Here is a 24984-nt window from a genome sequence, read left to right on the forward strand (position 1 = left end):
TTACGATGCTAGCCTGAGTCCCAGATCGGTTTGTGCCGTCTTGCCAAATTTACAGTAGAAATTGGCAAGACAACACGAACTCAGCGTCAGTGCCTGTCAGGGAAATTAACAGTCTAAACAGATGATACAGGCAGAGGGCGAAGAGTTGACGGCAGCTTCAGCCTTGAAGGACCAGTGACTCAGCATGTACAGTGCCTTCAGGAAGTAATCGTAGCCCTTGACTAAATCCACATTTTGTTGTGTTACAGCTTGAATTCAAAAATGTTCTCACCCAATACCCCATAAAGACAAAGTGCAAACATGTTTTTAAGAAATGTTTGCAAATTTATTGAAAATGAAATACAGAAATATCACATTTGCATAAGTATTCACACCCCCGAGTCAATACTTTGCAGAAGCACCTTTGGCAGTGATTACAGCTGCGAGGCTTTCTCGGTAAGTCTAAGAGATTTGCATACCTGGATTGTACAATATTTGCACATTGTTCTTAAATTCTTAAAGCTCTGTCAAGTTAGTTGTTGATCATTGCTAGGCAGCCATTTTCAAATTTTGCCATAGATTTTCTCCCAGTGTCTGTTGGAAAGCAGAATGAACCAGGTTTTCCTCTAGGATTTTGCCTGTGCTTAGCTTTATTCCGTTTATTTTTATGCTCCCTAGTGTTTGCCGATGACAAGTATACCCATAACATAATGCAGCCACCACCATACTTAAAATGATCAACGGTTATGAAGAGAATCATTTTATTCTGTACAGGCTTCCTTCTTTTCACTCTGTCATTTAGGTTAGTACTGTAAAGTATATGTTGCGTTAATATGTTTGTTTAGTATAGTTAAAGTTTTGGTCCCATGTTTCATGAGCTGAAATAAAATACCCCAGAAATGTTCCATATGCACAAAAAGCTTATTTCTCTAACATTTTTTGGCACACACTTGTTTACATTCCTGTTAGTGCGCATTTCTCCTTTGCCAAGATTATCCAGCCACCTGACAGGTATGGCATATCAAGAATTAAACAGCATGGCCATTACACAGGTGCACCTTGTGCTGGGGACATCTAAAGGCCACTAAAATGTGCAGTTTTGTCACAGAACACAAAAATGCTGGCATTTTAACAATTGATTTGCAGGTAAAATTACATGTAGGACAATCTCTGCGTTTGGATGATGGAGGCTGAATGACAATCACTTATTTAATCACTACTTGAAACGCATTCAGCATAACATAAAATTAACATATTCTATTAGTTCACAGCGTTGTCACACATTATGCAGGCAGCTGTTAAGAGTGAGACACTGGGGGAGAATCTTACCAGACTGGAGGCGGAGACTTCACTGTACAGAAGCCCAAAAGGGACAATCAGGAACCTCTCCTGATCTGAATTCACCCGTACCTGGAAGACATGAGTGCAGATGGTGGTCTTAACAAGCAGTAACAAACAAACAAACAAACACCTGGGGAATTACACCAAATGGCTCACATACACTAGAATGCTGTTAATATTTTTCACATTCTTTTGATGTTTCATCAACAATATAATGCTTACTCAACTAATTTTACCAACCTAGACAACTCTACATTTTCCTGCTGAGCTTTCTGAAAAGATATTCTGCAGGTTAAATGTGCAAAGGCACTACAATATACTGCAGTAAAATAAAAAAAGATCCTGTCCTACATATTTCTTCTGGTGTTTCATAACATAGCAGTGGATAAAGACACTAGAGAAGTACATCAGAAGGCTCTCTTACGGTTAAGTGGTTGTAGATGAGCTGGGACCAGCCGAAGAGGTCTGTTAGGCGGTAGAAGGCGGCTAGTTTACAGCGGAGCAGCTTCTCGCCCTTCTCATAGGAGATCGAGTCAGATCCACGCAGGTCATTCACTGGGGTTACCATGCCCAGACCTGTAAAAGGGGGAGAGAGAGAGAGAGAAACAGAGATACATATTTGCGCGTCATTATAAAACACTATTTTAGACAATGTGAAGTTTAAAACGTCTCTATTCCTTTTGAACTTTTGTAAAAAAAATATTTACTGTTCCATTTTTCACTTTTTTGTTTATTATCAATTTAACTTGCTTTGACAATGTAAACATATGTTTACCATGCCAATAAAGCCCTTTGAATTTCATTCACTCACCTCAGTCAACAAAGAATAATATGTCAATTTATTAAACAGAGTCTATCCGTCTATAATTACAAAGCGTCTATGGTTAAGAAGCCTGTAGTTACATTCTACAACACTACCACCGACCTCTGAACTCAGAGGAGACCATCTTGGCCTGAGGGGACCTAAGTGCTTGACGTATACTGTACGTAAACACACAAAGCAGCATGAATGTGTACTAGCCAGGTACACTAGGTGCTGGAGTACTGTGTACTAGCCAGGTACACTAGGTGCTGGAGTACTGTGTACTAGCCAGGTACACTAGGTGCTGGAGTACTGTGTACTAGCCAGGTACACTAGGTGCTGGAGTACTGTGTACTAGCCAGGTACACTAGGTGCTGGAGTACTGTGTACTAGTCAGGTACACTAGGTGCTGGAGTACTGTGTACTAGCCAGGTAAACTAGGTGCTGGGGTACTGTGTACTAGCCAGGTACACTAGGTGCTGGGGTACTGTGTACTAGCCAGGTAAACTAGGTGCTGGGGTACTGTGTACTAGCCAGGTAAACTAGGTGCTGGGGTACTGTGTACTAGCTAGGTACACTAGGTGCTGGGGTACAGTGTACTAGGTGGAATTTACTAGGTGGAATTTACTCTTGGTAGATGAATTCACATCACAGTAGCCAAATGCCTCATACCTCCATAACGTATGCATTAAAATGCATTATTGTCAGGGGATTAAGACACTGGAGAGGGTCATATTTACACTACATGACCAAAAGTATGTGGACACCTGCACGTCGAACATCTCATTCCAAAATTATGGTCATAAATATGGAGTTGGTCCCCCCTTTTTGCAGCTATAACAGCCTCCACTCTTCTGGGAAGGCTTTCCACTAGATTATTATTATTATTATTTTTTACCTTTATTTAACTAGGCAAGTCAGTTAAGAACAAATTCTTATTTTCAAAGACGGCCTAGGAACAGTGGGTTAACTGCCTGTTCAGGGGCAGAACGACAGATTTGTACCTTGTCAGCTCGGGGATTTGAACTTGCAACCTTTCGGTTACTAGTCCAACGCTCTAACCACTAGGCTACCATGCCGCCCTGGCAGATGTTGGAACATGCTGCAGAGACTAGCTTCCATTCAGCCACAAGAGCATTAGTGAGGTCGGGCACTGATGTTGGGTCGATTAGGCCTGGCTCACAGTCAGCGTTCCAAATCATCCCAAAGGTGTTCGATGGGGTTGAGGTCAGGGCTCTGTGCAGGCAAGTCAAGTTCTTCCACACCGATCTCAAAAAACAATTTCTGTATTGACCTCACTCTGTGCACGAGGGCATTGCCATGCTGAAACAGAAAAGGGCCTTTCCCTAAACTGTTGCCACAAAGTTGGAAGCACAGAATCGTCTAGAATGTCAGTGTATGCTGTAGCTTTAAGATTACCCTTCACTGGAACTATGAAAAAACATGAAAAAAAGCACCAGACCATTATTCCTCCTCCACCAAACTGTACAGTTGCCACTATGCATTGGGGCAGGTAGTGTCCACCAAACCCAGATGATTCGTCCATCGGACTGACAGATGGTGAAGCGCGATTCATCACTCCAGAGAACGCTTTTCCAATGGGGGCGAGCTTTACATCACTGCAGCCAACGCTTGGCATTGCACATGGTGATCTTAGGCTTGTGTGCGGCTACTCGGCCATGGAAACCCATTTTATGAAGCTCCTGACAAACAGTTATTGTGCTGACGCTGCTTCCAGAGGCAGTTTGGAACTCGGTAGTGAGTGTTGAAACTGAGGACAGACAATTTTTCAGAGTGCTTCAGCACTCTGCGTTCCCGTTCTGGGAGCTTGTGTGGGCTACCACTTCGTGGCTGAGCTGTTGTTGCTCCTAGACGTTTCCAATTCACAATAACAGCACTTCCAGGTGACCGGGGCAGTTCTAGCAGGGCAGAAATTTGTCGAACTGACTTATTGGAAAGGTGGCATCCTATGACGGCGTCACGTTGAAAGTCACGGAGCTCTTCAGTAAGGCCATTCTACTGCCAATGTTTGTCTAGGGAGATTGCATGGCTGTGTGCTCGATTTTATACACCCATCAGCAAAGGGTGTGACCGAAATAGCCAAACCCACTTATTTGAATGGGGTGTCCACATACTTTTGTTCAGTGTATATGTAACAAACTAGTGCTCCGCTAACTAGCTAGTGATTCTACATTATCTACATATAATACTCACTCATGTTGAAGGCAGTCATGCCTCCTTGTGGTGCTGCAGGGTACATGCATCACATAGCTCATACGGTGTATTTATCTCTATATACATTACATTAGATCCGTGTTTCCCAAACCTGTCCTCCAGTAGCCCCAGGCAGTCTACTTACTTGGTGTTGTTCCAGAAAGAACACAGCTGATTCAAAATGGTCACCTAATCATCTATCCCCTCATTAGTTAAATCAGCTGTGATACTTTTGGAATACATTAAATACATGGACTGGCTGGGGTTACTGGAGGACCGGTTTGGACTGGCTGGGGTTACTGGAGGACCGGTTTGGACTGGCTGGGGTTACTGGAGGACCGGTTTGGACTGGCTGGGGTTACTGGAGGACCGGTTTGGACTGGCTGGGGTTACTGGAGAACCGGTTTGGACTGGCTGGGGTTACTGGAGAACAGTTTTGGACTGGCTGGGGGTTACTGGAGAACAGGTTTGGACTGGCTGGGGGTTACTGGAGGACCGGTTTGGACTGGCTGGGGGTTACTGGAGGACCGGTTTGGACTGGCTGGGGGTAACGAGGACCGGTTTGGACTGGCTGGGGGTAACGAGGACCGGTTTGGACTGGCTGGGGGTAACGAGGACCGGTTTGGACTGGCTGGGGGTAACGAGGACCGGTTTGGACTGGCTGGGGGTAACGAGGACCGGTTTGGACTGGCTGGGGGTAACGAGGACCGGTTTGGACTGGCTGGGGGTAACGAGGACCGGTTTGGACTGGCTGGGGGTAACGAGGACCGGTTTGGACTGGCTGGGAGTAACGAGGACCGGTTTGGACTGGCTGGGGGTAACGAGGACCGGTTTGGACTGGCTGGGGGTAACGAGGACCGGTTTGGACTGGCTGGGGGTACTGAGGACAGGTTTGGACTGGTTGGAGGTAATGAGGACCGGTTTGGACTGGCTGGGGGTAATGAGGACCGGTTTGGACTGGCTGGGGGTAATGAGGACAGGTTTAGGAAACAATTAGATTATAGTCTGAGTTAAGCACTGTAAAGGTTTCAACTGTATTCTACTCACTCATGCTGAGTGCAGCCATGCCTCCCTGGGGTGCTGCGGGGTACATGGTGGGGATACTGGTGGTCATGAAGTCAGCTATCTGCTGCAGGGCCAACAGGCTGGTGGGGGTCTTTCCCCTCTTCAGCTGGTCCTGAATCATCGTATCCAGCTCATCACAGAACGCCTGGGGAGTAGACGGCGACACAGTCAGACAGCGAAGGCTCAGGACAGGTCAATACACCGTTGCTGTCGCTGATGCATTGTAACACCGTCACTAGTTGGCTATTATTAGTTCTTCTACTACAGAATCCATGGTTACTGTTAAATCAACACAGGAGTGATTTGAAGTAAAAGAGCTTGTATGGTCTGTCGGGCAGTCTGCCGGGCGGTCTGCCGGTGTTCTCTTGCTATCGCTTCTTGACTATGTCACAAGTGTCTGTTGACTGACGCATTGCTGAGAGGAAACTAGAATAGAAAGGCTTCAACCTGATAAACATTGTTAGCGGGAACAGGCAAAGAAAAATCAGTCACATATTACATAATCACTGCCAAGAAGAACTAAGGAGTTACATACTTCCTTTGTTGGCAACTGTTTCCCATGTTGTGTGTCAAACCTAGCTACATGTCCTGCTGGTAATAACTCATATGCAGGGTGAACCAGATCTCTCAACAACATGCTCCTTACACAGTCCCTTTTCTTACCTCCTGCTGCACTGTCTCTCTCTGTGTGTGTGTGTGTGTGTGTGTGTGTGTGTGTGTGTGTGTGTGTGTGTGTGTGTGTGTGTGTGTGTGTGTGTGTGTATCACAGCATCACAAAGAATGTCTTTCTTCCATCAGCAAAAGGCTGGGTTGTAAACACTGAGTTTTATACACTGAGCTTAAACTGAGTGTTGCTGAGAGAACAGTACTGTGATTGAGAGAGACAGTGTTAAGTGTCCGTACCGTGATACAGGCCTATGTAGAGGATATTCAGAATTGGAAGTAAATAAAACAGGAAGAGTTTTGGGACAAAATGTGTTCTTATAGTAATATGTTGGTGACATGACATTAGGACATTTTTTATTTTATTTAACTAGGCAAGTCAGTTAAGAACAAATTCATATTTACAATGACGGCCTACCGGGGAACAGTGGGTTAACTGCCTTTTTCAGGGGCAGAACGACAGATGTTTACCTTGTCAGCTCGGGGATTCGTTTTTGCTACCTTCCAGTTACTAGTCCAACACTCTAACCACCTGCCTTACATTGCATTCCACGAGGAGCCTGCGTGGCAGGCTGACTACCTGTTACGTGAGGGCAGCAAGAAGCTAAGGTAAGTTGCTAGCTAGCATTAAACTTATCTTATAAAAAAAACACTCAATCTTAACATAATCACTAGTTAACTACATATGGTTGATGCTATTACTAGTTTATCTAGCGTGACCTGCGTTGCATATAATCGATGCGGTGCATGTTAATTTCTCATCGAATCACTGCCCACTTCGCCAAACGGATGAGGATTTAACAAGCGCATACGCGAAAAAAAGCACTGTCGTTGCACCAATGTACCTAACCATAAACATCAACGCTTTCTTAAAATCAATACACAAGTATATATTTTTAAACCTGCATATTTAGTTAATATTGCCTGCTAACATGGATTTCTTATAACTACGGAAATTGTGTCACTTCTCTTGCGTTCCGTGCAACCAGTCAGGGTATATGCAGCAGTTGGGGCCATCTGGCTCGTTGCGAACTGTGTGAAGTCCATTTATTCCTAACAAAGACCATAATTAATTTGCCAGAATTGTACATAATTATGACATAACATTGAAGGTTGTACAATGTAACAGCAATATTTAAACTTATGGATGCCATCCGTTAGATAAAATACGGAACGGTTCCGTATTTCACTGAAAGAATAAACATTTTGTTTTCGAAATGATAGTTTTCGGATTCGACCATATTAATGACCAAAGGCTCGTATTTCTGTGTGTTATTATGTTATAATTAAGTCTATGATTTGATATTTGATAGAGCAGTCGGACTGAGCGATGGTAGGCAGCAGCAGGCTCGTAAGCATTCATTCAAACAGCACTTTCGTGCGTTTGCCAGCAGCTCTTCGCTGTACTTCAAGCATTGAGCTGTTTATGAGCCTATCAACTCCCGAGATTAGGCTGGTGTAACCGATGTGAAATGGCTAGCTAGTTAGCGGGGTGCGCGCTAATAGCGTTTCAAACGTCACTCGCTCTGAGACTTGGAGTAGTTGTTCCCCTTGCTCTGCAAGGGCCGCGGCTTTTGTGGAGCGATGGGTAACGATGCTTCGAGGGTGGCTGTTGTCGATGTGTTCCTGGTTCGAGCCCAGGTAGGGGCGAGGAGAGGAACGGAAGCTATACTGTTACACTGGCAATACTAAAGTGCCTATAAGAACATCCAATAGTCAAAGGTTAATAAAATACAAATGGTATAGAGAGAAATAGTCCTATAATAACTACAACCTAAAACTTCTTACCTGGGAATATTGAAGACTCATGTTAAAAGGAACCACCAGCTTTCATATGTTCTGAGCAAGGAACTTAAACGTTAACATTTTTACATGGCACATATTGCACTTTTACTTTCTTCTCCAATACTTTGTTTTTGCATTATTTAAACCAAATTGAACATGTTTCATTATTTATTTGAGACTAAATAGATTTTATTGATGTATTATATTAAGTTAAAATAAGTGTTCATTCAGTATTGTTGTAATTATCATTATTACAAATAAATAATCGGTATCGGCTTTTTTTGGTCCTCCAATAAATCGGCATCGGCGTTGAAAAACCATAATTGGTCGACCTCTAATTAGGACATAGGTTAGAAGTGGAGTAGCACCGTGTGTACATATGCATGTGTGTGTGTGTTCTGTGTTTGCGCATTAATGTGTGGGTGTGTGTCCTACCGGGCTCTGCAGGATCATGGAGACCCTCTTCCTCTGCTCCATCATGTTGAAGTCCTGTCTGAGGTCTGGGGCCATGTTCCTCTCCCTCTGGTACTCCGGGCTGCTCTCGTCCACTCGGTCAAAGTAGCGCTCCTTGTGGGGGGCGGTGGTGGGAGGGGGCGCAGTCACCACCCCGGAACCTGAGTCACCGTTCATCACCGGGTCCTGTTGGCTCCTGGAGATCAAAAGGTCAGAAGTGAAAACATGGGTTGTGTTCATTAGGGTAGGTGTTTCCAAACTTTTGGGGACAGGGACCCCTTTTGTGATAGGAAATGTATATAAAAAATAAATAATAATAATTAATTCAGGGACCCAATCAAAAATAGCATACAAGGAGTTTTACTATGACTGCTGCAGTGCATGGTCGGGCCAACCAAGTCTCAGGCCCTGGGAAACAACATTTTAAAGGCCCGGAAAGAACATTTAGCAGTTTTAAAGCTAATTGGGACAGAGAGACAAGTTTGCTGTTTTAAAGCTTAAATGACAGCGCACTTCTGTTCAAAACAACTTTAGGGAATTCAAGAAGTGTTTAATTGAAAACTGGACCATCGATGGAGTACTGTGGATCCCTGTGAGCATCCCAGGCCCTGTTGTGCATCTAAAGGTACATTGTAGATATGACATTGTATTGCACTAGAATTGGGTGATGTAGATGGTAGAAACAACAAAGAGTACCAAAGCGTCGCAAAATGTCAGATGGGGGGGGGGGGGGGGGGGCCCTATCTCCTGTACAATGTCAGATGGGGGGGGGGGGGCCTATCTCCTGTACAATGTCAGATGGGGGGGGGGGGGGGCCTATCTCCTGTACAATGTCAGATGGGGGGGGGGGGGGCTATCTCCTGTACAATGTCAGATGGGGGGGGGGGGGCTATCTCCTGTACAATGTCAGATGGGGGGGGGGGGGCTATCTCCTGTACAATGTCAGATGGGGGGGGGGCTATCTCCTGTACAATGTCAGATGGGGGGGGGGCTATCTCCTGTACAATGTCAGATGGGGGGGAGCTATCTCCTGTACAATGTCAGATGGGGGGGGGAGCTCATCTCCTGTACAATGTCAGATGGGGGGGGGGGGGGCTCTATCACCTGTACAATGTCAGATGGGGGGGGGGGGGGCTCTATCACCTGTACAATGTCAGATGGGGGGGGGGGGGGCTATCACCTGTACAATGTCAGATGGGGGGGGGGGCCCTATCTCCTGTACAATGTCGGGGGGGGGGGCCCTATCTCCTGTACAATGTCGGGGGGGGGGGGCCTATCTCCTGTACAATGTCAGATGGGGGGCCCTATCTACTGTACAATGTCAGATGGGGGGGGGGGCCCTATCTCCTGTACAATGTCAGATGGGGGGGGGGGGCCCTATCCTGTACAATGGCAGATATGGGGGGGCTCTATCACCTGTACAATGTCAGATATGGGGGGGCTCTATCACCTGTACAATGTCAGATGGGGGGGGGGGGCTATCTCCTGTACAATGTCAGATATGGGGGGGCCCCATCTCCTGTACAATGTCAGATGGGGAGGCCCCATCTCCTGTACAATGTCAGATGGGGGGGGGGGGGGGGGGGCTTATCTCCTGTACAATGTCAGATGGGGGGCCCTATCTCCTGTACAATGTCAGATGGGGGGGCCCTATCTCCTGTACAATGTCAGATGGGGGGGGCCCTATCTCCTGTACAATGTCAGATGGGGGGGGGCCCTATCTCCTGTACAATGTCAGATGATCATGGGCCTTTTACAGCAGACACTTCATTTCCGTTTTTCTCCCTAATCCAATTTGAATGGGGATTAGGGAGTACCTCCGCGGACCCCCAGTTTGGGAAACACTGCACATCGTACCAAACTGTTTTAAAACAGAAAACGAAAATTTGCATGTATTATTAGATAATCCCAGGTAGTATCTCCCATGTTTCAGTCTCTTAATTAGTTGCCTAATGAACACAAAACATGTTTTAATCAAGATTACATTTAATATCCAAGGCAGACAGCCAGATGGAAAAATGTCACGTCACGCTTGGTGTGCTAAACATTCAGTCACATTACTTGGCTTCATGCCATCACCTCTGCTGCTTCCTGTTTTGATAGTGTGACCACACCCCCCAGGGCTTATTGATTTCCTGTCCATTTCCTCTGGCTCAGTCAGTCTAGATACAAAACAGACACTCAACCGTCATCATTACAAGGGATAAAATGAAAATGTGGCGCAGCGAGTGGCGAGCAGCGGTCTAAGGCACTGCTTCGCAGTGCTTGAGGCGCCACTACAGACACCCTGGTTCGAATCCAGGCTGTATCACAACCGGCCGTGATTGGAAGTCCCATAGGACGGGGCACAATTGGCCCAGCGTCGTCCGGGTTTTAGCTGGTGTAGGCCATCATTGTAAATAAGAATTTGTTCTTAACTGACTTGCCTAGTTAAATAAAGGTTAAATAACAAATAAACCAGCAAGCCAACCAAACATTGACTAGCACAGTGAGTAAGGGAGAGCGGGAGTTTCTGTGAAATGCCATTATCAGTCCAGAGAATGGAGGGCAGTGATTCTGTTGCATAGCAGAGCTATGAGTGCTTGTTGCTGCGCACCATGAACAAGTTGCACCACTATCTCCCATAGAACAGCATTGATGTCTGGGAGAAATGGAGAGGAGACAGAGGACAGTAGTCTCACACTGCCAGACATCACACTGACATGTTCATATGAGAATCAACGTAGAGCGGCTGGAGTCGGGCTAGAGGTAAATAAGCGATTTCCAATTGATCCAGGATCATTTTTGTCAAGGCTGTCTGATGGGATAATGTGCCCTCAGACAGAGGACATTACCAGCCTGGGAGTTGACCTCCCCCCAGAGGAAAAAGACAGCCAGCATAGAGCCTTAGAACTTGGCGGGGCCCTGCTCCAATACTCAAAAAACACATCCTTCCTTCCTCCCTTCCATGAAGCAATCAATCCCTGATCTGACATGATTGCTGAAATCAATGCAGTGGATTCCTCTTCAAATCTAACCTATCCAATCATGTTACCACAGTGACTACCTCAAGAAAGGGATGAGGATCAGGATGCATTTTGACAGTATTTGAAAAAGGCCCAAGTAGGCCTCTCTGGGCTGCCTGGCAGACACCACCGTCTCTGGGCTGCCGGGCAGACACCACCGTACACCATTAGTCCTTCTCAGTCCTCAGCAATTAGACACATCTCAGCCAAAACAGGACACAGGGCTGCTATGATAACCACTAGCCAGGACCAAACCATCCAGGCCTCACAGCAGAGAGATGTGCCCAGTCCATTTAGTGCCAGAGACTAACTGACAATAGTTTGGGTGAAACTAAAACACCTGGAGAAACATTTATTTTTATTTTTTAAATGATACATACTTCAGCCATACAAATGGTGTGTCTGTGTGTATATATATATGTATATATATATATATATATATATATATATAAAATTTCTACACTGTTTTAGTGTCAGTATTGAAGTGTCAGTATTGAAGCTATGGTTCTCTTTTCTGACCTGAGGGATTCTTGAGATTTTACATTCACGAAATACATTAGTCCAGAGGAACTAGTCTGGAATCCCAACTGATATACTCTGTTTCACACTTTGTATTTCAGGCTGCCAAATACCAACATGAAAAGGTTGAAAAATAGCAATTAGGGTTAGGTCTTCCTGTGCCAATCTCATTAGGGCCCAAAAATACCCAGAACCTCTGGTCTGTTACTAATCCGACTGTATCACGAATTGCCTATTTATTGTCCAACAGAACAGAGGACAATGCTGCACTGGCTGGTAGAGAATGGGTTCTTTCCAGAGACCCAAATGGGATGCTATTCCCTATATAGTGCACTACTTTTAACTGGGGCCTATCATGGCCTGATCCCTAGAGTGCACTACTTTTGAATAGGGTGCCATGTGGGATGCAACCATGGGGTTCTGTGTCCAGGAACGGTCCCTTAATGGTCCCGGTCTCTTAGCTCCGCTCTGAGTCTTCCGCTCTATGACGGACTCAGCACTCTTGACTGTTGAGGATCTGTTGTGGTGCCATTACTGTGGAAAGGGAACGTCGCAGACTAAATCTGACTCCTCATACAAGAGAAAACGACCCAGAACAAGAAGGCTCTAAAAGCAACTGTGGTTGAGAAAAGTGTCTGTTTATATGCACAGCTTCAACAAACTAAGGACAAAAACACACTAAATGGTAATTATACACTGTCCCTGGTATCTGATATAGACAACAAGCAAGTGGACTCCATTATAACCTCTAACTGTGGTCGAGAGTCTTTCAGATGATGTACTTCTTCAAACTAAGGACAAAAACACACAACATGGGGGTAAACTAGCTTTAAAAAAACACAGCTGAAACATGAACTAAGTGCTTTCAGTGCTAACAGAGTGACCACCATCACTATCCTTATTCCTGCTGCAGCAGCCAAGCTCAGGAAATAACTGAGGCTTTGTGTAATAGGATCTCCCACCGCCTCCAGGCAGTAACAGATACACTGCTGCTGATCCCAGTCCTCTAGACTTTGACATCCATGGGAACACAGAGAGCAAAATGGCTTCATCAACTGTTATTCATTTTGTCCAAATCTTACTGTATAATAAAATCTGAATACAATAGCTATATCACTTCTTAAAAACATAAATAATGTCAACCACTTCCTAATTTTATGGAGTTTCTTTTTTCAATTCCACAGTTTAGACTAGCTTTGGATAAATCTCAGGTATACAGCCTTGACCTCACTTACAGAACCCAAGGAAGCCCGCCCATAGAATAGTAATTATATTTCTATTAAATGTATTCTATTAAGTCATTCTATTAAGTCAATAGCCTCTGTCTCCATGACCTGTACATCTAAGGTAAACACCATACTTCCAATAAAGTCACTAGGACTCGATTCAAAAGTAGTGCACTATATAGGGAAAATGGGGCCATTTTGGACGAAGACAGAGACCAAACCTTCCATGGGTTCATTGAGGTCAGAGTTCTGTGTGGACAGCCATCCAGTCAGGTCAAAGGTCAATACATAGACCACAGAACGGGGTTGCCTTGAGGATAGTGAAACTGGAAACTAGAACATGAGAGAATAGAGCTCAACCAGCTTGTAGTCCTAAAAACAGGAAATTAGTTCACATTTTTTCTACCTCTGGATCGTTGGCCATTCCTATGGGGGAAATGAATAGGGAAAGAATGTTTTTGGGGGATAAACTGTGAAATTAAGGTTGATTGTAAACATAGGCTTTTTCACAAAAACTTACGTTCCTGGATTAAGACTATTTTATAGAACAAAACATAGAAGAGCTCCTAAGCCTGTGTTTCCAACAGACTTAATTTTCTGCACTTATCCAAAAACCGCCCAAAAAACATTAATTATTTTCCCATTGTCTTTGGCCAATGAGCCATGGTGGAGTACGCCTCTGTTAATGCCTACAAAAAGACGCCATTACTATTGCCCTCTATAAAATGACATTGTTTCTTACACACAATGTTACACACAATGTTACACTAGGAAAGAGAACAGGAGATGAAATACACTTCCTGCTTGTAACGTCCTTCTGAGGTCAACTTGAAACAGCCCAGATGTCCAGTACAAACAGTATTCCCAGATAACACTTCCACTGAGTGTCTGAACTGGGGAAGTCAAAAGCCAGGCATAATGCTGTGAAAATATTCAGAGTCCTACCAGGATTATCAATCTAGAAAACTCAGTTGTTTACTTCTGGGGAGAAGAGATAATCGTGACCAGACTAGCAAGCAGCGGCTATCAATTCAATTCCCTCCAGATTTCAGCTTCTTGAGAACATATAGTGCCATTTTTCATGTGTTGTGCTACATTTTCTGATCATGGTTATAAGAGGAAAACTAGGGATGTGACTAATTACATGCAATGCAGCTGCACTGCTGCCAGCAGCGGTGTGTCTCACGGTGCGTCTCTTTCGGAAGGTTAAGCATTGCACCTGTACTACCATTACTGTACCTTAAACTTCACCTGGCAAAGTTGGCATTTTCTCCTCATTTAACTTCTCAAAAGTAACTTAGTTGCTGTACATAGTTTTGGCAAGTCATTTAGGACATCTACTTCGTGCATGACACAAGTCATTTTTCCAACAATTGTTTACAGACAGATTGTTTCACTTAATCACAATTCCAGTGGGTCAGAAGTTAACATGCACTAAGTTGACTGTGCCTTTAAACAACCTGGATAATTCCAGAAGATTATGTCATGGCTTTAGAAGCTTCTGATAGGCTAATTGACACCATTTGAGTCAATTGGAGGTGTACCTGTGGATGTATTTCAAGGCCTACCTTCAAACTCAGTGCCTCTCTGCTTGACATCATGGGAAAATCAAAATAAATCAGGCAAGACTTTAGGAAAAGTCTGGTTCATCCTTGGGAGCAATTTCCAAACACCTGAAGGTACCGCATTCATCTGTACAAACAATAGTACGCAAGTATAAACACCATGGGACCACGCAGCCGTCATACCGCTCAGGAAGGAGACGCGTTGTCTCCTAGAGATGAACGTACTTTGGTGCGAAATGTGCAAAAGGACCTTGTGAAGATGCTGGAGGAAACAGGTACAAAAGTATCTATATCCACAGTAAAACAAGTCTTATATCGACAAAACCTGAAAGGCTGCTCAGCAAGGATGAAGCCACTGCTGCAAAACCACCATAAAAAAAGCCAGACTACGGTTTGCAACTGCACATGGGGACATTTTGGAGAAATGTCCTCTGGTCTGATGAAACAAAAATAGAACTGTTTGGCCATCGTTATGTTTGGAGGAAAATGGGGGAGGCTTGCAAGCCAAAGAACACCATCCCAACCGTGAAGCACGGGGGTGGCAGCATCATGTTGTCTGTGTGCTTTGCTGCAGGAGGGACTGGTGCACTTCACAAAATAGATGGCACCATGAGGGAGGAAAATTACATGGATATATTGAAGCAACATCTCAAGACATCAGTCAGGAAGTTAAAGTTTGGTCGCAAATCTTCCAAATGGACAATGACCCCAAACACATACCTCCAAAGTTGTGGCAAAATGGCTTAAGGACAACAAAGTCAAGGTATTGGAGTGGCCATCACAAAGCCCTGACCTCAATCCCATAGAAAACTTGTGGGCAGAACTGAAAAAGCTTGTGCAAGCAAGGAGGCCTACAAACCTGACTCATTTACACCAGCTCTGTCAGGAGGAATGGGCCAAAATTCATCCAACTTATTGTGGGAAGCTTGTGGAAGGCTACTCGAAACATTTGACCCAAGTTAAACAATTTAATGGCAATGCTACCAAATACTAATTGAGTGTATGTAAATTTCTGACCCACTGGGAATGTGACGAAAAATAAAAGCTGAAATAAATAATTCTCTACTATTATTCTGACATTTCACATTCCTGAAATAAAGTGGTGAACCTAACTGACCTAAAACAGGGAGTTTACTAGGATTAAATGTCAGGAATTGTGAAAAACTGAGTTTAAATGTATTTGACTAAGGTGCAAATTTACGACCTCAACTGTAGGTATTTATAGTTGTCCACATATTCTAAGTCAGAACCGTCCAGAGTGGTGATGCTAGTCGGGCGGGCTGGTGCGAGCAGCAATCAGTTGAAGAGCATGCATTTCATTTTTCTAGCATTTAAGAGCAGTTGGAGGCCACGAAAGGAGTGTTGGATCAAAGAACCACCCGCAGCAAGGGCGACATCATTGATATATACAGAGAAAAGAGTCGGCCCAAGAATTGAATCCTGTGGCACCCACAGAGACTGCCAGAGGTCCGGACAACAGGCCCTCCGATTTGACACACCGAACTCTATCTGAGAAGTAGTTAGTGAACCAGGCGAGGCAGTCATTAGAGAAACCAAGGCTGTTGAGTCTGCCGATAAGAATACGGTGATTGACAGAGTCGAAAGCCTTGGCCAGGTCGATGAAGACGGCTGCACAGTATTGTCTTTTATCGATGGCGGTTATGATATCGTTTAGGACCTTGACCAGCTCGCAAACCAGATTGCATAGTGGAGAAGTTGCTGTTGCTGCAGGGGGTGCAGAGCTGTTGGCTGGGGTAGCAGGCTATCTCTATCGTAGATTGCAATTCCGCCCCCTTAAGCAGTTCTGTCGTGACGGAAAATTTTGTAATTGGGGATGGAAATTTCAGAATTTTTGGTGGCCTTCCTAAGCCAGGATTCAGACACGGCTAGGACATCAGGGTTGCCGGAGTGTGCTAAAGCAGTGAATAAAAGTAAACTTAGGGAGGAGGCTTCTGATGTTAACATGCACATCGACTCCCATTTGTAAGTGTCAACATTCGATTCCAAAAGGAATCGACTCTTAACATTCAGTATTTCTGGAATGGAGGAGACTAACAAGTTGCTGAAATTCCAAGAACACAAACATCTTTCATAGTGAGCTAGCGAGGGACGGGGAGAGAGAGGGGCACAGTATAGGCAGGTCAGCCACCAGGCAGACAGTCAGAACCGTGCACTAGGCCTATCTAATCAGCAATCAAAAAGTGTGTCTGGCAAATGGAATCTCACAACTTCTTGGCTTGCAAAGGCTCGCAACCTCAGTAAACCAGGGCCGGTCATCAATGACTAGGATAATAAGATGCATCACTTCGCTCTCACAGTATCTGCGCATGTGCACGGGTTCGCTTCACGCTGTTCAGTGTGGTAGCCAGAGCACCAAGACAGCGGAGAAGTTGAGCCTCACACGTCAACACTCTTAGTTGTTGAGGAATTGATCCACCATGCTGTTCACTTGCTACTTTTTTTTTTTTTTTATCTACAAAAACGTCGATTTTCAGTAAGGGATTTCTCTTAATGTTAAGGAGCCCAATTTGGTTAAAACGTTCACACCCAGTTACTGATATGAGCTTACTGTTCTGAATGGTTCACTACTAGGCCTACTCATATTACGGTCAGTCACCCGAGCAGACATGGCTGACATTCATAACATTCACTGAATCATTTACTCACACACACCCCAACTTCTGACAGCAAGTCAAGTCAGCAACTTGCTGCACATACTTCACTTAACTCGCTGAGTCGTCTGACTAAAAAGACTGAAGCTGCGTAGCAAGAAGCACAAAACCTCTCCCAATTTAAACCCATACAGACACACAGTAGGTGTCCTCAATCCACCGGTGGATGTCCTGAAAAATAAATCACTATCAACATTACGGGATCTAGCACTGTGCAGCTACTGATAAAATCTGATGCTGAAACAATGACAGCATCAGGCCCAATGCTTTACATTTCACCACTGGCTGGGTCATCTGCATACAGTACTAACCCCAGCCATCACACAGCTCTCCACTATTACATACAGTACTAACCCCAGCCATCACACAGCTCCCCACTATTACATACAGTACTAACCCCAACCATCAGACAGCTCTCCACTATTACATACAGTACTAACCCCAGCCATCACACAGCTCCCCTCCCCACTATTACTCAACAACTGGTGCACATCTGAAGTGTGCAGGGGTGTAGCATTGACTGTGGTCACTATGGAAACAGCCCACATTACCATGGAAACTGGGATAGCCTTTTACACCATTATGTAATAGTAGAGCAGCCCATCACAATACACCAGGTCTACTCCTTATGTTATTAACACCTTCCACACTTGTGAACTGGGAGTTGAAATCTATTTCATCATTGGGACTAGTAGTAGTAGTAGTAGTAGTAATAGTAGTAGGGACACACAGGTTGCCATATCAACATTTAAGTTCAAATACGCCATATGTTCTACTTCTAACTAATCAATTTGTTACAAATGCACTCTCATGGATGTAACAGCACCATTTGAAACCTGAGAACCTTCGGATGGAATCAAAGGAATGATTCAATCTGGGCCACATTCCAACATGGAATCCCTGGGGGAAACTAGCCAAAAGGCACTAGTATTGATTACAGTAAGACAGTTCTGTAGATATTCTGCAACAGTCCAGATGCGGTCCATAACTTATTCCATTCTCCAAGGCTCAGGCCTGCATCCTGCCATGTGGCAGTGATTAGAGCATAGAACGAGAGACAGAGAAAAGGGGAGATAGAGAGAAACGGACACAGAAAGAGAGAAGGGGAAAAAGAAAGAGAGAAGGGGAAAAAGAAAGAGAGAACATCAGGAGAGATCGAGGGTAGTTTTCAGCTCTACAGGTGGGCTTGGTAACAGGGAGGGTTGTTTCCAGCTCTACAGATGGGCTTGGTAACAGGGAGGGTCGTTTCCAGCTCTACAGATGGGCTTGGTAACAGGGAGGGTCGTTTCCAGCTCTACAGATGGGCTTGGTAACAGGGAGGGTCGTTTTCAGCTCTACAGATGGGCTTGGTAACAGGGAGGGTTGTTTTCAGCTCTACAGATGGGCTTGGTAACAGGGAGGGTTGTTTTCAGCTCTACAGATGGGCTTGGTAACAGGGAGGGTTGTTTTCAGCTCTACAGGTGGGCTTGGTAACAGGGAGGGTTGTTTTCAGCTCTACAGGTGGGCTTGGTAACAGGGAGGGTTGTTTTCAGCTCTACAGGTGGGCTTGGTAACAGGGAGGGTTGTTTTCAGCTCTACAGATGGGCTTGGTAACAGGGAGGGTTGTTTTCAGCTCTACAGATGGGCTTGGTAACAGGGAGGGTTGTTTTCAGCTCTACAGGTGGGCTTGGTAACAGGGAGGGTTGTTTTCAGCTCTACAGATGGGCTTGGTAACAGGGAGGGTTGTTTCCAGCTCTACAGGTGGGCTTGGTAACAGGGAGGGTTGTTTTCAGCTCTACAGATGGGCTTGGTAACAGGGAGGGTTGTTTCCAGCTCTACAGATGGGCTTGGTAACAGGGAGGGTTGTTTTCAGCTCTACAGGTGGGCTTGGTAACAGGGAGGGTTGTTTCCAGCTCTACAGGTGGGCTTGGTAACAGGGAGGGTTGTTTCCAGCTCTACAGGTGGGCTTGGTAACAGGGAGGGCTTGGTAACAGGGAGAGTCGTTTTCAGCTCTACAGATGGGCTTGGTAACAGGGAGGGCTTGGTAACAGGGAGGGTCGTTTTCAGCTCTACAGATGGGCTTGGTAACAGGGAGGGTCGTTTTCAGCTCTACAGACGGGCTTGGTAACAGGGAGGGTCGTTTCCAGCTCTACAGGTGGGCTTGGTAACAGGGAGGGTCGTTTTCAGCTCTACAGATGGGCTTGGTAACAGGGAGGGTCGTTTTCAGCTCTACAGATGGGCTTGGTAACAGGGAGGGTCGTTTTCAGCTCTACAGATGGGCTTGGTAACAGGGAGGGTTGTTTTCAGCTCTACAGATGGGCTTGGTAACAGGGAGGGCTTGGTAACAGGGAGGGTCGTTTTCAGCTCTACAGATGGGCTTGGTAACAGGGAGGGTAGTTTCCAGCTCTACAGGTGGGCTTGGTAACAGGGAGGGTCGTTTCCAGCTCTACAGGTGGGCTTGGTAACAGGGAGGGTCGTTTTCAGCTCTACAGATGGGCTTGGTAACAGGGAGGGTCGTTTTCAGCTCTACAGATGGGCTTGGTAACAGGGAGGGTCGTTTTCAGCTCTACAGATGGGCTTGGTAACAGGGAGGGTCGTTTTCAGCTCTACAGATGGGCTTGGTAACAGGGAGGGTCGTTTTCAGCTCTACAGATGGGCTTGGTAACAGGGAGGGTTGTTTTCAGCTCTACAGATGGGCTTGGTAACAGGGAGGGTCGTTTTCAGCTCTACAGATGGGCTTGGTAACAGGGAGGGTTGTTTTCAGCTCTACAGATGGGCTTGGTAACAGGGAGGGTTGTTTTCAGCTCTACAGATGGGCTTGGTAACAGGGAGGGTTGTTTTCAGCTCTACAGATGGGCTTGGTAACAGGGAGGGTTGTTTTCAGCTCTACAGATGGGCTTGGTAACAGGGAGGGTCGTTTTCAGCTCTACAGATGGGCTTGGTAACAGGGAGGGTCGTTTTCAGCTCTACAGGTGGGCTTGGTAACAGGGAGGGTTGTTTCCAGCTTTAGGATTGGCTTGGTAACAGGGAGAGCTTGGTAACAGGGAGAGTTGTTTCCAGCTTTAGGATTGGCAACAGGGAGGGCTTGGTAACAGGGAGGGCATGGTAACAGGGAGGGCATGGTAACAGGGAGGGCATGGTAACAGGGAGGGGTCCATTACAATGAGATGAACGTGACTTTAGATCTCCAATAATAATAATAATAGAGAACTTAACGAAATAGCAAAGTATTTCAGTTAGCTTTTCAGCTCATTTCAGCTAACTCATTCATGTTATGTACACCCACTGTGCACCTCATTAGTCATATTTGAGGGGACATAGTTGGCTTGGCTGACTACGCATATATTTAATATGTCTACGCTGCGTTCGATCAGAGCAGGAAGTTCTGTTGAAAAGGCCTTTTCATCAATTCTAGTTCATATCCTAGGTCAGAAAAAGAGACAAAACAAGGATAAAGACTACTTGAGTTAGCTCCAAAAATATGCCAGTCATATTTAGTGAATGGATTTTGCCATGAGAAGAAACAGATACTTGGTTTCAACCCCCCCCTCCTCCTCTTGAGTGTGTCACCCTCTCACATCATGGGAAGTGCACTTAGGCTGAATGCCTAAGTCAGTCTGATTTCAACTCTGCAGTGTATGCCTGTCACAGCTGGAATCCATAATACTCCTACCAATGGGATGTAGGAAACCACTGCTGCCTGAGCCTCAGACAACTAACTACTACTAATGTTTCTGGACTGCGGACAGAAGAATGCATTAGAGATACTCTTGTTGCTCATTTAAATGTAATGTTATGGGCACTATTCCTGAGTTTGATTCTGTGTGTATATGGCAAAACCTAGTAAGCTGAAATAATGCACAAATTCAAACGGCACATTACCGCAAACATCTTGCTTGTTTTTTGACTTCTTAGAAACCTCGTAACAAGTTTTGATTGAATACGACTCCAAGTGATGTTATTTAACCAGAATTCATGAAAAAAATACATAAATATTTATAATCCACTGTGCCCTGATAATACAACTCTGATATAAAAACGCCATTTCTCCGGGGCTTGAAATCAACTCTTAGGACTAGAGTTAGACGCCATTTCATGTTATTGGAGTTAGAAGTCCACATATCAACATTGGTTTGTTTTGGACAGATGATAATGCTTAGATGAACCCCCATCAGTGCCATGAAGCGTCATCAGTCTGGTCTTAACCAATATGTTCAACAGGTGGATTGTCCTTGACCTGGGTCTTGGGGATCACATGACTGTTAGCTGGAAGAGGACGAGCAGCATTTCTTCTAATTCATTACCTTGCATTTCCACTGGAAAAATCTGTAATTTTTAAATGGAAAGAGGCGAGGTGAGGAGTCTATGATCGTTTTTGGCGACGTGATTTGTTAGTACAAAGTAGTATCTCGTGAAAACATACTGTTTGAGTGCTTCACTATAGAAGGAGAAAGGAAGGCACTTAAAAATCTTGTCCATTTCAACTATGCTTGATTCAGATTGGCCCAGTAGTGTGAAAAGGCGTCTTCAAACAGGACTTGCTGCTGGCTGCTACAGCACATGAAAGTAGTGCCTGGGTTACACAGATGGCAGTGTTATCATTATGCAAGACTGAGACGCATCCCAAATGGCACCCTATTCACAATGTACTAGTGCACTACTTTGGAACGGGGACCATAGGTGCACTGATTATGTAAGGAATGGGTTGCCATTTGGGACACAGCCTCAGCAGGAGGTGACTGTGTTTAGCGGCTGTGAATATGGCCCCAAATCATCATCGTAATAATGTATTCCTGAAATGTAATCCATAGAGGTCCTTTGAGGGACAGAAGGATATTTTACATTTGCACACAAAATTATTATTGAGAAATAATGACCTAAAGTCACACTGGATAAGAGTGTTTTCGAAATGACAAAATGTAAACGCAGGCTAAATGTTGTGACTCCTGGACCTTACCAAGGCCTCCTCATAACTACGGTCGTAGTAACGTCTAAAGCTGACACTGTTGTCATGGAAATGTTGTTTTCTGAGTGTTGTGTTGAGGGGACAGGGGTTGGGGAGGGAGGGTCCTCAAGGCTTTATCTGGGTGTGGGAGATCACTGTCTAACAACAGTACTGAGAAGAAACCCTGCTTAGGGAGTTTGAGGAGATTAGTTTGAGCAAGGTGAGGCACAGAACTTCTCATTTTGACCACATTATTGATGCAAGATGATTTGTAGATCAGCGATTCTGTGCGGCCTGAATGCAATGTAGACCCACGCACACCGTCTTACATAGCTCTAGTATCATCTGCGATGCACATACGTAGACTCAGGGTCAGTGAAAACTATAGAAGAAACTAGGCAAAGCAGTGGACTAGTGACAAAGCTCCAGGACATTAGTGCCACTGGGCTGGTTCGTGACGTTTTCCTGGTAACATTGTCAATATTAACCTAGGTAGTCAAATACATTTTTTAGAACTTCCTCAGAAAACATTGTTTCTTATGTCTAACACAATATACACGCTATGCAGTGCACTGACAAATCTGTTTACACACCCGAAACAGTGCCAAATATTTACACTCTGAGAAAGGAAGGAAAGAGAGTGAGAAATAAAAGATTTGAAATGAGGAACACATTTTCATCATCTGCACTGGGGTCAAGGGTGTGGGTGGGTCTAGTAGGCCTAAAACCAACACAGACTTCAAAAACGTGTTAGTGTGTGTGTGTTTGGTACTGCTAGCGTCACTCCAATGGGTGTTCCTCTCATTCCACCAGAATAACGAAATCCAGGGAGTTACCCCTCCACAGTTATCTCTACAGGGCTTCTAGCCTAGTCCTTCTCTACTAATCCTCACAGAGGGAAAGAGAGAGAGGAGGGGGAGGGGAATTAGACTACAGCCCACTGACTGACTGGAAAATGTACAGTATCTACAGCTAGTAGACTAGAGAAGCAACATCTTAATGGAATCTGCTCTCCGATGTTGTCCGAAAAACCAACATATATATGACAGCCAGAGATTATTACACACTGTAGCAAAACGCTTTCCAACAGACCATGAAAACAAGTGTTTCTTCCACAGCCATCAATGTTCATCCTCTGCTCTTATCAAGGCTTTCACTGCGTGGACATGGGATGATACAGACAATGTACAGAGAAAGACTAGGAATTCATCAAGCTATTTTTCACAGAGCTTCCTTATCCTTTGGCTTGTTGAAGATGTGTTCTGGATTGGCATCATTAGGAAAGAGTATTCCAACGGTCTCTTGGGAGATTGGAAGATTGCTCAAATAGACAATGAAATGGTGGGATGTTTAAATGAAATACTTAATTATTATTACTACAGTACACAAGGAAATCTACATGCATGAAGTTATACATGGTTGAGTAAGGCATACAATAGCAACACACACTAGCATAGCTCAGTGGCTGGCTATTATCAGAGACTATTTCTTCATTTCCTGTCCCATTCAGGCCTACAGTACGCAAAGTAAGCTACCAGTCACTAGAGGGACAAACACATTTCCTAATAACATTGCATAATAGATAATACTGCACCGTATATTGTTATGATAGTGCATGTTTACTGTTATGTATCTAATTCAACCTAAACTCAGCTTCCTATCCTGCAGGCTGTGCAAAATACACAAATCAACAGCCTACTAAAATGTGGCCTTGGAGCCTCACTCCTGCGATTGAAGGAGACGGGTGTGTGGGGGGGACCAAGTAATACATGCTGTTTTTGTTGTTTTTACTAACCTTCGAAGGCCAACAAAACGATGTACTGTTTGATACTAGTGCTACAGTTGAATAAAACATGAAATCATATGTCGCACACGCTCCTCTGCAGAGTCCACTGGCGACGCGCAGTCAATAATGGAAACATTATAGATTTCTACATATTGTACAAAGAGAAACGACATTAACGTCTGAATAATTACATGGTCTCGCGCTAGCCGGAGCTTACTACTACGAAACAACATTATCCGTTTTAACTTACCCTCGTTTAGCTGAAATATGATTGAAAAGACAGCACCTTCTAGTAGAAAGCGAGCGTACTATTTTCAGTATTTTTATCCGCTACCCTGCTGCTTTGAAAGAGGTTTGCTTCTGCTTGTAGGTCCTGCGATGCTCCGCCCACCAACGCCCTCTCACTTGGGTGCGGCAAAGCGGTGAATGCTGGTGCGCACCATTGGTTGTGCTCAAAATCCATTCCGGTACATGAAAGCAACGACGAACCTGGTTGGAGGTTGTACTGAGAGAGTACGATTAGACTAAACCGGGATAAACCGGGCTATGGCCCGTCACATCACCGGGCAAAAGTGGTGAAGGAGGAGCGCCGTCTCAAATTGAGCATCACCGGGCCATAATGTCAACAAAATAGTATGATGAATCGTTTAGAAGCATAAACTATTAATTTTTAAATAGCCTAGGGCCTAAGCCTATGTTACAATTTTCAAAGTAGTTTTCCTTAGGAGGATTCTGATTCTGAAGGCAGTTAAAGCGATACATGCATTTTGAGCAAACATTTTTGCAAGTGAAAACACTGAATCCTTACTAATTATTCCACGTGCTTGACATATGTCACTCGTTTTCAGCCGACTTCAACGTCTGCTTTGATGGGGGCACCCGGGAGGCAGCCCGATTTCAAAACGAATGAAATCAACGCTAATCCGGTTAAACCGGGGCATGCCCGGGATATTAATCGAATTCCGTCACTTATAAGAACGTATGA

General features: G+C 44.7%; 1 protein-coding gene across 21 annotated transcripts in view; it reads right to left on the bottom strand.

The window, feature by feature from the left end:
- The window catches only part of LOC139538530 (alpha-adducin-like), a 43217-nt gene extending 18814 nt beyond the window's left edge, over nt 1–24403 (bottom strand). For all 21 annotated transcript variants that reach the window (XM_071340845.1, XM_071340721.1, XM_071340713.1 and 18 more), the window contains exons 1-5: nt 24250–24403; nt 8285–8498; nt 5384–5546; nt 1745–1896; nt 1309–1389 (exon numbers count right to left, since the gene is read on the bottom strand). In XM_071340845.1, coding sequence (XP_071196946.1) covers nt 1309–1389; nt 1745–1896; nt 5384–5546; nt 8285–8479 — 591 coding nt within the window. In that variant the 5' untranslated portion in view covers nt 8480–8498; nt 24250–24403. The remainder of the gene's footprint in view (nt 1–1308; nt 1390–1744; nt 1897–5383; nt 5547–8284; nt 8499–24249) is intronic.
- Nucleotides 24404–24984: the final 581 nt, after the last annotated feature.

Source organism: Salvelinus alpinus, chromosome 1, assembly GCF_045679555.1.
Source record: "Salvelinus alpinus chromosome 1, SLU_Salpinus.1, whole genome shotgun sequence".
Lineage (NCBI taxonomy): Eukaryota > Metazoa > Chordata > Actinopteri > Salmoniformes > Salmonidae > Salvelinus > Salvelinus alpinus.